This window comes from Falco cherrug, chromosome 9 (assembly GCF_023634085.1).
Source record: "Falco cherrug isolate bFalChe1 chromosome 9, bFalChe1.pri, whole genome shotgun sequence".
NCBI lineage: Eukaryota > Metazoa > Chordata > Aves > Falconiformes > Falconidae > Falco > Falco cherrug.
In genome coordinates this window covers 12,521,930-12,538,624 of record NC_073705.1, presented here as the reverse complement: position 1 = coordinate 12,538,624, position 16,695 = coordinate 12,521,930, and the positions used below count along the sequence as shown (strand labels likewise).

The following is a 16,695-nucleotide window of genomic DNA, read 5'->3' as shown; positions in this document are numbered from 1 at the left end:
AAGCCTGCAAAGAAAAAATGGAAAAAAAAAAAAAAAGAGGTTATCAGGGAGTCAGTGATATCTGGGAAATTCCAGAGCCTTCATTCGTCCTGCATCTGGAAATGCAATCATTAAACAGAGCTCTGGCTCTGTGACCTGTCAGCACACTGGAGAACTGTGGGATTGCTGGCTGAGATTTGCAACATGCCCAAGAAGACTCCTACCACTGACAGAAATGGAAATAAGCCAGTGTGATGTCAGGAGCCCCAGGACTCCAGGTGTTCTGGCCTGCTCAGTCATTACACCTTCCTGATTTTGAATATTAGGTCACAGAGTCCAAGAGAAAAGGACACTGGCTAGAACTTCCCCAAGCTCTTGTTTAGAAGCTTTGAGACTTCCACCCAGATAATAAGTAAGCAATTAGGCAAGAAGCTCAGCATGCCCTCCTGACACTTTTGCCTCGCACATGCCACTGAGCTGTACTGAATGCTGGCACGTACAGATGGCCTAATTTGTCCCATAAAATCCATGACACCTGAGCCATCATTTGACCTTGAGCCACCGCTCTGCCATGCGAAGACAACCCCCAACCACTTGACTTAGAGCTGATCCTGAGCTCTTGAGCTAAAAGCTGCTGTTCTCACCAAAGGCACAGTGGGACAGTTCCGTCACCGACGCTATTCCCCCGATGGTCCATGTGCTGCAAGCAGCAGCTCCACTCCCTCCTTTCCCATCGCTCCTTCCAAATACTGCCACTGCTGTCCCAATCCTTCCAAATACTGCCACTGCTGTCCCCTCCTGGGGGCAGGCGTATTTTTTCTCCTATAATGACTGTGCTGCCCATCCCAAGCTGTAGCCCTGTCATGGTTTAACCCCAGCCAGCAACTCAGCCCCACGCAGTTGCTCGCTCACTCCCTTCCGGTGGGATGGGGCAGAGAATCAAAAAAGTGAGAAAACTCATGGGTTGAGATAAAGACAGTTCAATAAGCAAAGCAAAAGCCCTGAAAACAAGCAAAGCAAACCAAGGGATTGCCCCACCGCTCCCCATGGCAGGCAGGGGCTCAGCCATCCCCTGGATGGCTCCATTGCCTAATGGTGACTTGGGAAGGCAAACACCATCACTCCAAACATCCCCCCTTTCCTTCTTCTTCCCCCAGCTTTACACGTTGAGCATGATGCCACACAGCATGGCACATCCCTTGGGTCGGCTGTCCCAGCTGTGTCCCCCTCAGCCCCTTGCATCCCCAGCCTCCTCGCTGTGGGGTGGGGTGAGGAGCAGAAAGCCCCTGGCTCAGAAAGCACTGCTCAGCAGGAGCTAAACCATCCCTCCCTTACCAACACTATTTCCAGCACAAATCCAAAACGGAGTCCATACTAGCTACTGTGAAGAAAGTTAACTCTATCCCAGCCAAAACCAGCACAAGCCCCCAGCAGCCAGGGTTACCAGGTGAACTGGACCTGGAATGGGCAGCATTCACAGTGCAGCGCACCACTCTCTTTCTGGCAGAAAAAAAAAACCACTTACAGATGTATTTCTAGACTACGAGCTACAGTATTTTAAAAGCCCTTAAGTGTGTTTTTAGTCATAAAAGAAAAAAAAAAAACCCAAAATTGGGAACCTATGAGATTAATGGAAACTAATAAAAGCAACATATTCCTTCCTCCCAACTCTCCGTAGAAGCAGCTCCTTCACGTCAGCACTACATAAGTTTGTAGAATTAATCGACAGCTAGAAAAGCCTCATTATTAATCATTCCCACAACTGCATTGTAAACAAAGGACTGCAAGCATTTTCATTTCAGAGTGAGTGAGTTAATCTAGAATCTCCTTTTAAATAGATTTCTGCTGCCCAGGTAATCTGGGAAATGATCAATAATGAGGGTTTTCTAACCGTCCATAAATTCTTTATGTTTATGCTTCTCACTCAAGCTGAACCATGGGAGAGCTCTTCTGGCAGATTCTGCTCACAGGTAACTGCAGTTCTGCAGCTGTCAGCAAGTATCACTAAGAAGGAAATCAAAAGTATTAGATATAAAAATTGAAACCCAAAAGCACTTTCTCTATTCCAGAAACACAATAGGTTAGCTGACCTGCTGCTGGCTAGAGCAGCCTAAATTGCATTTAGGCATGTTTGTAGGAGTATATTAATTAACTTCTTCCTTCCAGTTTATACCATTTCCAAAGCCCCATGGATCCCCAACCAGCACATCCCATCTGGGTTGTGCCAATAAAGTCCCATGAAAATTGAGAGAAATAACAGTTTATTGCCTGCAGCCCCATTCTGCAGTACAAAGCTCACCACCACAGGACCAGAACCATTTCTTTCTACCCATCCTGATGCACCCAGCCTCCCTGCAGTTGTAGGGGAGAGATCTAAGCTGAATTCCAACCTCCCTCTCAGTCCCTGGTGGTACCTGAGGCAGAGTTGTAGAGAAGTGCTGCTTTTTGAGATACAGGTGTTTCACATGATGCTTACGGACTAATTAGTTCACCAGGATTTCACAGACCTGGACCTTCCACCTGGTCTCCTGGCTTATCTTGGCAAGCTGTGAAAAGGTCACACATGCTACAAGGGCTCTGCAAAACTTGTCATAAGGCTGAGCTCCAGCTTCCCATTACTAATGCAGGGACTGTAACTCCTCCTCTCCTTGAGATAGCTGTCCTGCCAGTGGAGACACCCAGTTCAGTGGTTACAGGAAGGCCTCTGGAACAGCAAGTGTAGAAACAACGTACAACACCAGGCGCTGCAGTACTTGCACTCATTTCAGTCGTTTGAGGCTGTTCTAATACATAGTGAAATAACTTGAAATGCACAACCACTGGGGGAGCAAATCCAGCAGAACGTGAGAGGAATGCCTTTTAGGATGGCTGGACTTAGAGATCAATCAGTACATTTTTATTTTGTTCTTATACCATGCCTACGATCACGTATCCGAGTATATTCCTCCCAGAATTTGCCCAATGGTCAGTGTCTCATAGAGAGGTTTGCCTTTGAAGGAATGCTTCGCATGAGACAAGGTTCTGGCAGAAACCTGCCTTGTTACTTGCCAGCTCACCTTCTGGTACGCACTAATTAGGTTGCTGGGCTGCCACAGCATTACAAGTCACAGGGCTAAGATGGTCGGCAGCTCCAGCAGCTCACCATGGAGATTCCTGGCAGCTTGGCTGTGCTCCTCCTCACAGAAAGCTTAGAAGTACTGGCATTTTACTTTAATTTAAAAAATGAAAAATATTTAAAATAAAATTGTCATTTCCTGTGGATCTGCACATAGCTAAGAACAGAAGTACTAGCTGGCCGGGACAGAATTAGCAAAAATAAATGTTGCATGCATAATTTGAAATGCCTCCCAACCCACAGATGTTCAGGTAGCTGAATCTCCCGAGGAAACCATTGGGGGCTCAATCACAGGAGCAAAGTTTTAGACACCCCATAGGGCACTAACCCCTGCTCTGCTGGGTGCAGTCCTGGTAGTATTGTACAGATATTTTAAGTTTTAACTGAGCAGAGTATTTCCACTTTTTTTGCTGCCAGTGGGAACGCTGGGGGTGGCAACCATTTCTCACTCCACATATTACAGAACAGCTTCCCAAACATTAAAGGCAGTGCAGACTGAAGCACAAGCTGTGAGAAGCACCAGCTACAAAGGCTTATGATTTCTAACAAAGTAAGGAAACAGATCTTTGTCACTGATGTGCAGTCCTTTTCTGGCCCTAGCTGAAAAAAAACCACACCACCTTGTATCTGCATTAAATACAGCAGCACTTGTACCAGCAAACCTCCTGCCAGCCCTGCAGTGGCTCCCTCTGCTCCATTTTAGTGATCGTTTTCTAGGGCTTCGTGAGCGCAGAAGCTTGCTAATGCTGTTCTGAGTACGCCTCGCTGAGAATTTATGCTGAATGTACTTTCCTAGACAGCGGAACACAGGCAAGACATGCTAAATTCTCTCTTTTTAACCAGAAAGAGGACAGTATTCATTTTTTACAGTACTTTGAAGAGATGGCATCACATCCTGGAGGAAAAACTGTCTTTACTGATTATTATTACAGCCTTGCATGGAATCTTGAGCAAGTCTAATCTGGATTGATCCCAGCTGCCTTTGATATTTAAAATACTACTGAGATTTTTGGATTTGGTCACCTCGAACACCTTTATAGAGAACTGAATGGTGTCATCAGGGGGCTATTCAGAGCTGGAGTGGGCCGAGTCACCCCTTTCCACTAACTCTGGTGTGAACGCTGCCCAGAGTTAGCTATTCAAATCAATGTCTATAATTAGTGGGGATAAATCTAGACCCTAATGCCTCTGCATTACTCAGCTATCTCCAAGCAAACTGCATAAACCTCCCACATTCCGGCTTCGAATGCGGAGAGTGAGCTGTATGTGCGTCTTCCAAGTCATGTCTACGCGCTTCTGGAGCTGGCGAAGGTCCCTCCTGGAGCTGCCCAGGATCCTCTCGGGTCACTCCTGATGCTCTGGGGCTCATCCCAGGGTCTCTGGGGCTGCTCCCAGTGCTCCTGGGCTCCTTCCAGCATCTCATGTTTACATGCTAAAAATACCAATCACCATAACCTTTGTATTAAGCCAACTACCAAAGGCTATCCTACCTCCAGCCAAAGTCTTCACAGCACTATTCTCCTCCTGCCCACCTCTGCACCTGACCCAGTCACGGAAGCAGTTGATTATTGTTATCCAAGCACAGAACACGGTATATATACCAGCCATAAGGTACCTCTGCATTACAGGAATGCCCGAGTGACACAGAGCGCTGGCCCAATGTGCTCTGTTTGTGTAGAAGGAATTGAGGTCATCTGCTGCTTTCTCCTCAGTCCACCCCCACAGCAAGGCAGCAGCTGGAGACTAGCTAGGTTTGGAGAACTCAATTAGGTGCCTCTTTCAAGCTGTAGCTGCATTATGAAAGAAGGGATGCTAGGCCTTGTAGACCTCGCTGGCATCTTAATGAATACATATAATCATAAAAAGGCTCTACTAAAGCAACAAGCAAAGCATGCTCAGTAGAAGCCGTGACTAAGAGATGAACTGTCCAGGCAAGGATGGGCTAACGAAGCTGGATAGTAGAAGGCAAACGCTACAGCCAAGTAAGAGACTGAGAAAAGGCGAGGTGGTGGTTATCCAGCCTGGGGTGCCTGGCTGCCCCACGAGGGAGCCGCAGCATGAACGCCCGCCTCAGCCAGAGGCGCCTGTCACCGAGCCCGCGCTGCCCTCTTCCCCTCGGAAAGCCAGGCAGCCGCCCCGGGGGGCCGCCCCCGCACCCAGGGCCCTACCAGGCGGGCAGCGCCTCACGCAGCGCCGGCTTTTCTCGCGGAGCTGCCGCCAAGGCCCCGCGCAGGGCCGCGGCCGCGCACAGCCCCTTCCCGCCGCGGTCGCCATGACAACGGTAGCGCGGCCCCCGCTGCCTCAGGCGGCTGCGCGCCAGAAAGTGCTAGAACGGCGCCGCAGCCCGCGCATGCGCGGTCGGGCCCAGAGCGCCGCCGCAGTGCCCCGGGGCCGCGGGCGGGCGGGGGCGGCCACAGGAGGTGCTCCCGGAGGAGAGGACCCCAGAGGCTGGGGGGGTGCTCGGCAGCCGCGGAGGACCCGGCCGGGTTTCCCTGGGCAGCGCCCTCCCCTCGTCCCGCAGTGAGGAGGAACCACCGCTGCGCTGCGCTGCGCAGAGCGCGCACACGGCTCGGGGCGTGCGCGGCCACGCCGGCCACCGCCCCGGGCCACCTGCGGAGCCGTTGCGACGGTTACCAGGACACTTTGTTTTCACCCAATCAAATGACGTTAGCTCATCGCTGAGGCCCACAGCCAATCAAGCGCGACATCAATCATTCAATTAAGCCAATCGGGGATCTTCTGAGCGAGTAAGGCGGGCATTCGCGGGCCCCCGTTGCCTAACAGTTAGATCAACAGACAGATGGGCGGAACGAACGGGAGCCAATGATTTGAGTGACAGCGCTCCAACCAACCAGATTTTTTTATTTGTAGAGCCTCGTTACGAGTAGCCAGTAGCTGCTGCGGGTGGCCGCCTGGGCAGGGAAAAGAAGGCTGCGCGCGCATTCCGCTGCTATATAAAGGGTGGCCGTTGCCTGTCGCTCAGTCAGTCGGTTGGAGGACAGTTGGCCTGAGGCGGGAGACGGACGCTTCGCCATCATGAGGGAAATCGTGCACCTGCAGGCCGGGCAGTGCGGGAACCAGATCGGAGCCAAGGTCCGGGCCGTGGGCGGCGGGAGGAGGGGGATCGGTGGGGTGAGGGGAGCTCTCCCGGCCCAGCCGCCCCTGACGCGATTTTCTCCGGCAGTTCTGGGAGGTGATCAGCGACGAACATGGCATCGATCCAACCGGCACCTACCACGGCGACAGCGACCTGCAGCTGGAGCGCATTAACGTCTACTACAACGAGGCCACAGGTAGGGCCCGGGCCGCCCCCGCCCCCGGGCCGCCCCCGCCGCCGGGCCGCCGCCGCCGTGACGGCTTCTCCCTGTTTTGCAGGTGGCAAGTACGTGCCCCGCGCCGTCCTGGTGGACCTGGAGCCCGGCACGATGGACTCGGTGCGCTCCGGGCCCTTCGGCCAGATATTCAGGCCGGACAACTTCGTGTTCGGTGAGTGCGCCGGGAGCGGGGGAGGGACGCGGCGAGCAAGCGGCTCGGGGCGGGGCGGGCAGGGCCGGGCCCTGCACTGAGGGCCCCGGCGCCGCACGGGCTCCCGGGGGGGCCCCGCCGCCTCACGGCACCCCGGGGCGGGGGTGGGGTGGGGGGATGCCCTGCCGCTTCACGGCACCCCTGGGCGGGGGGTGTCCTTGCGCCTCACGCCACCTCAGGGCAGGGGGGCGAGGATGCCCTGCTGCCTCATGGCACCCCAGGGTGGGGGGTGGGGGATGTCTTGCAGCCCCCCGGGGGCTCGGTGGTGCCTGCTAGCAGTGCGGGCCCGAGGAGGCACGAGAGGTCGTTGCTCTTCTGGCTGGCGTTACCCCCTCCATGCTACCGGGGGAGGCTAAATGGCTGCTGTGTCGTTGATCATGAACGTCTTCTGTGTACTGAGGTGTTGCGGAGGTGCTTGTGTGAAGCCACAGCTCTATGCTCGATAAAATTAAAGCTGTTGAGGGATTTCTCTGCAGCCCCGATGCTCCTAAGCCTTGCTTGCGAGCAATAAGCAGGAAGCAGTGACCATAATCTAATATGAAAATGGCTCTCTTCCAGGTCAGAGCGGAGCAGGAAACAACTGGGCAAAGGGCCACTATACGGAAGGTGCTGAATTAGTTGATTCCGTGTTAGATGTTGTAAGAAAGGAGGCAGAAAGCTGTGATTGTCTGCAGGGCTTTCAGCTTACTCACTCTCTGGGTGGTGGTACAGGCTCTGGCATGGGTACTCTGCTCATCAGCAAAATTCGTGAAGAGTACCCAGACCGAATTATGAACACATTCAGTGTTGTACCCTCCCCTAAAGTATCAGATACTGTAGTAGAGCCCTACAATGCCACCCTCTCTGTGCACCAGCTTGTGGAGAACACAGATGAAACATACTGTATTGATAACGAAGCCCTGTATGACATATGCTTCAGAACACTGAAGTTAACCACTCCAACGTACGGTGATCTGAACCATTTAGTGTCAGCCACCATGAGCGGTGTTACCACCTGCCTGCGATTCCCAGGCCAGCTTAATGCTGACCTGCGGAAGCTGGCAGTGAACATGGTTCCCTTCCCCCGACTGCACTTTTTCATGCCTGGTTTTGCCCCACTTACGAGCCGTGGGAGCCAGCAGTATCGTGCTTTAACTGTGCCAGAGCTAACACAGCAGATGTTTGATGCAAAGAATATGATGGCTGCGTGTGACCCACGTCATGGCCGCTATCTGACCGTGGCTGCTGTTTTTAGAGGCCGTATGTCAATGAAAGAGGTCGATGAGCAAATGCTGAATGTTCAGAACAAAAATAGCAGCTATTTTGTCGAATGGATTCCTAATAATGTTAAAACAGCAGTCTGTGATATTCCACCTCGTGGCCTGAAAATGTCTGCTACCTTCATTGGTAACAGCACAGCCATCCAGGAGCTGTTCAAACGCATTTCTGAGCAGTTCACTGCGATGTTCCGCCGAAAGGCTTTCCTGCACTGGTACACTGGCGAGGGCATGGATGAGATGGAGTTCACAGAAGCTGAGAGCAACATGAATGACTTGGTGTCTGAGTATCAGCAGTACCAGGATGCTACAGCTGAGGAGGAGGGGGAGTTTGAGGAGGAGGTTGAGGAAGAGACAGAGTAAAAGCTATGCAGATGAACACCTGTAAATTTTGTTTAAAGCTGTATGAACTCTTCCATTCAAAATTTCTGTGTTGTGTTCCTGTTGAACACTTTTGTTTAAAGCTGTATGAACTCTTCCATTCAAAATTTCTCTGTGTTGTGTTCCTGTTGAACACTTTTGTTTAAAGCTGTATGAACTCTTCCATTCAAAATTTCTCTTTGTGTTGTGTTCCTGTCTCAGTCACTTCAAATGCTGTACAGGCACCATTAAAGCATTTTTCACAGTGCAGAAGCTAGTCTCCTTTGTTCCTTTTGGTAAGGTTTTTGGGGGCCGTTTCCAAACGTAAGCATGCGGGTGTGTCAGAGGTCTGGAAAAGAAAAATAATGGACTTGGTGTGAGCCCTGCTACCTTGCCCATGGCAACCACGCTGCTCTCCCTGCCTTCCAGTGAGGTGGCTGCCTATTGCTTGTGTCCCTGGATGTGGTGGCAGTCCTACTGGCTCCTGGTGGTGTGGGAACTGAAGAAATCTGCTGGTATTTCTTTATAATCGAGTGTACTGGTGGAGGGGGAGGCATTTCACATGTAGGATGGAATTCAGCTCCAAGCTGTGTCTAAATTTAGGTACCTGCCTGTGGACTCCTGTTACAGGCTTTACTCGGCAGGAGCCGAGCGGCTCTCCTGACCGGAATGGAAGCGGAGGTTCAAGTGTAGGTGTCTGAGCTGCAGCTTAACCCAGGTGCTGGGACAACAAAATGGTGCAGGTGGGTGTTCCTGGCGAAGATGAGCTGGGCTGATCCACTGCGGCTACTCAGCAGCGTAAACCCAGCAGGTAGCTGTGGCCTGCCACTAGAGCTGTGACACGCCATGCAGCGCCTGCTGCCGAGGACAAATAACACAGAAGATCTGGAGTCACTTTTTGAAACCCTCTTACCTACTGATTTTAAAAATGAGATCAGTTGGGTGTTGCTGCAGCCCTGCTTTTGAAGTGCACTGAACACCTGATCCCATGTAGCGCTATTCCGTCACATGAAAAACCTACATTAGCAAAGCAAATTTTTCCTGTGGAAAGAGTAAATATGTTCAGCGTTACCCAAGGTGACAAACCTGTCACTCCGAACAGCTGGATCAGGAGATAGTAGGCTGCTTTCCTGCAGAAGAAATTCTGTTCAGGAATGGTAATGGACCTTGTGTTAAGGTTTTTCTGTCTTAAAAATTGGTTTCTCCTCCCAGAGTTGAGCTGGTTGGAGCAGTTAAAGTCACACTAACTGTGGTGGTTCTTGGGATGGTGGAAAGGGGTCTGTCTACAAAAAGAGGTGGTTTTGAACCTATGCAGCAGGATAGGTAAAATGATAGCAACAGATTTTTAAAGTGTTAAGTAATACTTGTAAGCAGTTTTTGTCCTCAGTTTTAGGGTGTTTGGTTTTTTTTTTTCTTCCTCCTTTTCCTTGCACTGAAGCTGGCGGGGTCCCTGGCCTGTCAGTTCCCGAGGGCAGGACGGTGGTGTGTGTCCCCCAGCATCACCCACCAGGCAGAACTAGGGCAGTGGCCCTCCGCTGAAGAGCTCCGGCCGCTCTCCCGCTGCTTCCCGCAGGCTCCGTACTAACACCGGAATCCAGCCTGCCCTCGGGTTCATCACAGCTTTTCTCCAGGGGGCTTTAGCTTGCAGGCACAGCTCTGTGGAGCATGACCACGGCCCTTTCTGGGCAATCCAGCCCAGGATGCAAGCACCCCAAGTGGGGGCTCTTCCACGAGACACCCAGAGCTGCTGCACCAAGGATGGGGACGGGTTGAAGGTGGCGCACCGGGGACAGCAGCTGCCCCTGCCTCTCCCCAGGGCAGCAGTAGGCACATATTTACCCTCATCAGAAGGCCTGTCCAGCCTCACCTTTCCCCATCAGCACATGAGATGCTTCCACCCAAAAGCCCCTGATGACTGGCTGTGTGCTGGACTGTTTCTGCGTGGCTTTCCTGTGCCCCTGATACAAGCCTTGCCAGAGCCACATTCAGCCTCAACGTTTTTCTCTCCGGGCTCAATCCCGCGAACACCAGCCCTGCCAGGAGAGCCGTTTCCTGCTCTTTGCTTTCATTTCTACCACATTTTGTGTCTTCTACCATTTTCCTCCTCCGCACTGCATGAAGCACAAGCTATGAGACTGCCTGTTTCTAGCTTATCTCCGTGGTTTCCCATCCCGCATTACCGAGCTGTGGGATCTTGACTTTGCTGTAGCCACAGACAGCGATATTACTTGCTGATTTATTGAAATTTTAGCCTGATACCTTAATGCTTTCAGGCACATGAGCAGACATTCCCCCTTAACAGAGACAAAATTACTTCAGACCTCTTCTTTTAGGCAACACCAACAACTGACAAGGACTAGGCAGTACTGGATAGCCACTACTTGACAGCTAATACCATCCCACCGCTTTTTTTTTTTTCTTTCTTTCTCAACCCCTTTTGTATCATCTACCTTTTGCTTTTTATCAGACTTCAAGCTTTTGGGGACAGCATCACTTGCCTGACAGAGAAACTGCAGGGCAGCCGTGGAACAGGGGGTGTGCGTCACTGACCCTCCTCTGCTTTAGCGGGGGGTTCAGGGGCTGGAAACCAGTGGAACGTTCTGCACAAGCCCAGGCAGGCAGCGAGGGCGATGTGCCCTCCTGCAGAAAGGCAGGGGATGGCACAGCTCCAGCACCTTGGCACAGACTGGGGTGGGAAAAAAGTTTTTCAAAAAAATCTACTACCCGTGTGGAACATTTCAGTAATTGTTCACATCTACAACACTACAGCTAATAACAGTGCTGCTTAATGACAATAATTAGTGACTTTCATTTTCACTCAGCTGATAAACTTGCCTGGTATGAAGCCTTTGTAGGAAGGTACCAGTCCAGCACTGGTGTAAACTTTGTTGTTTGGCCAGTACGTCTGGGGGAATCTCTTCCCAAAGCTGCAAGCTGGGTTTCTCTGCAAAAATTGGAACACCAAAAAAAAGAAACCCCAGCAACACAGCACAGTTCATTTTAAAGCACGTTGGTTTTACCAAAGTCACATGCTTTGACTCTGCCTTAAAGAAAATATTTAAGCCAATGTCAAGTAATTCTCTTCCCAGTTCAGTTTTCTAGTTAGGAGCTACATTGCATTGTCGCTTTTCCCACTTCCAAAGTTTTTCCCCGGACAGGTGCAGGCAGCAGCCCCGCACCACACTGCCTCTGCAAGCCCTTAGGCACTCGGAGCAGCGGTGCAGCCTCCAGCATCTCTGCAGCCCGGCTGCATCCAGCACCTTCGAGCATCATCCGCATGCCCCAACCACCTCACGCTCCTACATTTGACAGGCTGTGAGCCAGCAGTGTCTGCTGGTGCTGGAAACATGCCCTGTCTGCTCCTGTGCCGTGACTCAGCACATCCATGTTTTGGTGTGAGCCCTTCAGCTGGGTTTGTTTTTCCACGAGTCCCACCCGGTGATTTGCCAGTAATTCCCAGGCTAGGAGGGGCAGGAAGGCTTAGAGAGCGTTAAGGGAGAGTGTAAATCACCTCCTGGAGCTGCCCCTGCCCTCCCAGGTCAGACCCAGGTACGGGCTGTGCTGGAGGATGGAGATGCAGCTCCGCACCTCTCGCCAGCGGCAAAACCCCTGAGGATGCTGCTGTGGTGAAGGGACGGGGGTCACGGGGCCGAGCAAACCATGGGGCCGCAGCAGCACTTTGATGATGGGCGATGGAGTGGTTGCTGCAGTTCCTCAAGCGCAGCACTGAAGCGAGAGGATTGCATTATTTTGCCCGATGCAGACAGTAAGCAATGATCCATGGCACATCCCAGTATGTCACCTAGGGCAACAGAGATTTAGGGCAGAAGATTAGTGGCTTGAAGTCAGAAGCCATCTTAGACAGAAACATGCGTGATTTTTTTTTTTTTTTTTTAGCGTGCTTATATTCCTGCAGTGCTTGGTGCGCTGCAGCTAACCTCTGCGAGCCTGGATTCTGCTGAATCCTGCAATGGAGAAACACCTCCCTTGCCTTTGCTGCATGGCAGACGTTTCTTAAGGCACCAGGGGCAGAAAGGCTTTACAAACAGCACATTTAGTTTTGATAATGCCTGGGGTTTTCTCTCTTCGCTTCATTTCAATCCCTATTAACAGCAGAAGGAAAGGAGGAGGACGCCAGCGCAGGGAAATAGGTTTCAGCCAAAGCATGAGGCTGCCATGTCAGTCCCACTGCTCTCCCTGCTGAGTCATTTCTTCCCAGCTGAGCACCTCTGAGCTGGGATCCTCAGTCCTGGGCTTTTTCCTACATCTACACTCTGGGGCGAAGGCACTGCAGTGAATCCCGGCACTGGGAAAGGGCTGGAAGCGTTATAACCTGCTTGTTATAATCAGCTGTGCCACTGAGCTGATCTGCCCTCGCCAGCACGGGACCAGGCACTGCTGCATCCCAGGGATCTGGCTCCATGTGGGAAGCAGGAGGAAACGCATAGCTTTGGATGCGAATGATTAACTACTGTGGGATCGATCTCATTTTCGCATGTAGGAGGATTATATAGGAGATCTTACAACAAGGGGACAAAATAGTTTTTCAGCAGGGATATTTCTGCATCCTTCCCAGAAGGAGGAGAAAGAAGATCTGGATCCCTTTAAGGCAAATTATGTCCGTAAAGCGAAAAGCCTTACAACCAATTAAAAGGGCAAAATACCCATCCAAGCAGCCCAGGAAGCCATCCAGCACTGCCATCCAGATCGAGATGATATATTGTGTGAGGGAAGCGCAGATAGCTGCATCCTGTGTTCCTGCACTCAGAGCAACATTTTTAATAGCCACCCTTGATCCAACCCTCAATAGATTTACTTAATCTTTTTATGAACTCATTTATCCTCCCTTAATGTCCCAAGAAAACAAGTTACAGAATTTAATTGCTCATGATTTTTTTAACATGTGGCCTAATAGCACTTTGGTTTGCTTGTACTTCTAACCCCAGTTCTAGTACTACCACTGAAAACAGAACCACTTTCAGTGTCGCGGACGAATCAACACCAACATGATCCTGCTGACCTAAGATCTGTGCACATCATCTACCTGGTGTCAGCCAAACCCGTCCACTGCTTCCTTCACACCCTGGATGTAGTTTGTGCCATTAATCCAGGTGAGGCGGGGGATGAATCCAGCGTACCCTTTGGAAAAAGACAAAAGAGAACATTTTTTGCTTGAGAACATACGTATCAGATATGGATCAACCAATCTGGAAGTGGAAGAGGCTGGAATAAATATAAAACCTTGGCAGTGTATAGGAAGGGAAACCTCACCCGTTTAAATGGTAAAACTAACTCTTACATGTGAGGCACCTCCTGAAGGAGCCTTACGATTCCCAGGGGAAACCTCAATGGGCTGAACTGATCTTTGTTGGTGTCCACGAGGTATGGAAAAAACATTTAATTTTCTCATCTTTTCTTTACACCAACAGTTCTGTCACATCCTCTCCCAGTTATTTAATACACGTTTGGGGGCTGACAACCCGGTGTTCAACCTTTCTTCCTCTTTTGCCCTGCCCATCCCACGCATTCTCACTCATTTTAAGACAGAAACTATATAAAATTATGTAAATCAAACTAAAAGCAGCCAGAACTCCCTCTTTCCAAAGGAACGCTTTGGAGAGAGAGAGAGAGAGAGCGATTTGTCTGCCGCGTCCTAAAACAGTGATGCCTTTTAATTTCAACTGAAGTATTTTGATATGCAACCCCTTTATTTGCTGTGGTTCGCTGCAAAGCCAAGGTTCCTCCTGCTGGGGTCGTACCCTTCAGAGGGGGGTTCCGTGTGTGTGTCACCCTTCGTGATGCTGCTTGCAGAGGAACGCTCTTCTGGAGCAAGCGGAGAAGTTACGGAATGTAACTCCTCATAAGACAGAGTTTTATATGTTTGTGATGATGCAATGCACCGCTATGTGTTGATTTGATAATTCAGAAAAGCATCTTATTTCTGGGAGAGAAACAACTCCCTCAACGGTAACAGATACTCACCAAGCTGCTGCAGTTGGTGCAGAGCCCACGAGCCATCTCTCTGCTTTCTGGAGCATCTTCTAGCCTGGCCCCACAGCTGTAGGGATCTGAGGTGGCTCCTGCATTCCTTCCACCCACCCATGGGCATGTGTCCCTCAGTGCGAGATCCACGGGAGTGACAGCATCCCAAAGACACACCCTTGGATGGGGAGGAGCAGGGGCACCTTCCATACCAAAGCGTCCAGATGAGCCGGAGCACCTGGGCAATGTCTCTGAGGTTTCCCCATGGGGGAGAAGGGTGACACAATTTCTTCCGAGGTGGACTCGTGCTGTGTATAACCTCCCGCTCTTTTACCTGGAATGACTTCCTGTCGGATCACATTTGGTGCATCCAGCCTTGGTAACAGATTACCTTGTTCTATAGCCAGGGTTTCAGCTGCTCCTGGCAGTGTCACATCATCAGTTTTCATGGGCTCAAAATAAAAGGAGAAATAAAATAAACACCAGTAAAACCTGCTTCTTCCTTTGGCTGCATCGCTTAAACCACTGGCAGAACCTGTGAACGGCAACTGCCATTTTCATTTCTTCCCAGCTTTACACTAAGAACTACTCCAAGAATTTCTGCTGAAGTCAAATTACTAGATGAGCTCTCTGTCGGCAGAGGTTTTGCAAAATCCCCAGGGAGAACAAGGGGAGCTTTGGGCACTGAGCTCCTCTGTAAATCTGTCTCTCAGAGCAGGAATGCCCCTTCTTGGGATTTATACCCAAGCCAGCTTTTGACTCAGTACGTCAAATCTCTAATCTCTGCCTTCAGGGGATTTGCAGAGGCTCGGCTGGCTGGAGCACACCCAGCGCTGTCCCTGGCTCTGTAGGGATGAGGGGCTCCGACACGTCAGCCTGAGCGATGCCAGCCGTGCCGAGCAGCGCCCAGCTCCATGGGCAAATCCCGGGCTTAAACCAGGGAGAATGATGGGGGAAATGCAGGTGGGAGAAGTCAAGAGCACACGGCCCAGGGTGCCAAGAGGAGGAGGAGGAGGGCCGCAGTGGCAGGGCTTGGCTCCCCGTCCACCCCGAGGAAACGCAACCCTGGCTGTGCAGCACAGCATAATGCAAGACCTGACGACTGGGATTTGGAGCTACAACTCAACCAAATGAGAAGTTAAGCCATTTTGATTAGGAAGAGTGATTAATAATCACGATTTCCTGAAGACGCAGTAGAGTTGCTGCTGCTAGAAATATTCACGTGTCTGAGATTTCTCTACTCTAAACTTTCTGTCCTTGCCCTCCACGTCTGTATGAAAGTCCCTCTTCACACCCCTGGACCAAGGGGATCCCTTCCATGCCCACCAGTCCCCGACCCCCCACCCTTCTGCAGCAGCATCCCTGCCCAGGCACCTTCTTCACCCAGCACCACTTACTGGTTTGCTCCCTGCCCGGGCACAGCTCAGCTGGCCACGTCAACACCTTTTTCCCTGTCCACTGCCAGGGTTAGCTCGGGCATTCGCTACTCCTGCTCCTCAGATGCAGGATGGTGTGAAATCCTCTGTGAGCACCTCTGAGGCAGTCATGTCCTTGGGTTGTACTGGTCAGGGTGGCTCTAGGGCACGGGGTCCATGTGCATCACCATCAGTTCTTCCTCTGCTAGCCCCAGCACGGGAGGTTTTGGCCTAAGGTCAGGGTCAGGAAAGCTTGTTGCAGCCCCAGCTTTTCTCACGGGGAAAGTACCCTGCAGGACAGACACCGAGTTAAGAGACAGGAGTGGCCAAACGAGGACGAGGGATTCCCATTGCACTGGGCCTCGGAGCCCCCCCGCCCCTCTGTAGTGATGGAAGGGAGCCTGGAGGTCAACAGCATCCCACAGCTGCGACTGCATCTTGTGAGTGCCTGTCCCACAAACCGTCTGGAAATCTGCACAAATAGACGTTCAAGAACTTATTTATTTTAAGTGATGCCTAAACTGCAAAGTATCATTAGCCAAGCTATAAAGAAGGGGGAAAAGAAAAAAACCCAAACCCAACACATCCTTTTCTTCACATGGCTGCGTCAGCACACCCTAGACACAGACCTCCCCAAGGAATTCTTGCGCTGGCATCGTTGCTGCTCAACGAGGAAAAGGTCTGCTGTAATGCTGGCTGGAAAAAAAATTGTCTTATATCCAGTGTATGGTAAATATCCCCACTGCAAACGAGGGACAGAGCCTTGCGGCTTGAGACTCCGCAGGAATAGCTGAGCTTGGCATCTTCTGTCCAGCTTTCCCTTAAAAATACCTCGTGATGTGGCTGCCCCGGCTCCATACAGCTCCTCCAGCCTGGTGCTTCCTCATGCTCTGTGCCAAGAATGAACCAATTTCTCCCTCCTCAGTGGTTTTGGAGGATGATCGCTCTGACGCCCTGCAACAACCTTTTCCTTATTGGAAATCTGTTACTATGTCAGTCTTGTCTTTTTGTAAACAAAAGGAATTCCTTCCATTTTTGCTCTCGGAGGTCATTTTTTCTCAGC

General features: G+C 51.1%; 2 protein-coding genes across 2 annotated transcripts; one reads left to right on the top strand and one right to left on the bottom strand.

Annotated features, from left to right (window-relative positions):
* Window positions 1–6,034: 6,034 nt before the first annotated feature.
* On the top strand, window positions 6,035–8,508 carry TUBB4B (tubulin beta 4B class IVb). The gene is made up of 4 exons (XM_055720832.1): window positions 6,035–6,187; window positions 6,279–6,387; window positions 6,470–6,580; window positions 7,178–8,508. The coding sequence occupies exons 1-4, from the start codon at window positions 6,131–6,133 to the stop codon at window positions 8,236–8,238; spliced, it is 1,338 nt and encodes a 445-aa protein (XP_055576807.1). The 5' UTR covers window positions 6,035–6,130; the 3' UTR covers window positions 8,239–8,508.
* Window positions 8,261–14,842, bottom strand: CIMIP2A (ciliary microtubule inner protein 2A). The gene is given in 4 exon segments (XM_055720833.1): window positions 8,261–8,584; window positions 11,071–11,196; window positions 13,288–13,374; window positions 14,552–14,842. Coding segments are annotated over 4 exon segments (417 nt in total). The 5' UTR covers window positions 14,667–14,842; the 3' UTR covers window positions 8,261–8,495.
* Between the last annotated feature and the right edge of the window lie 1,853 nt (window positions 14,843–16,695).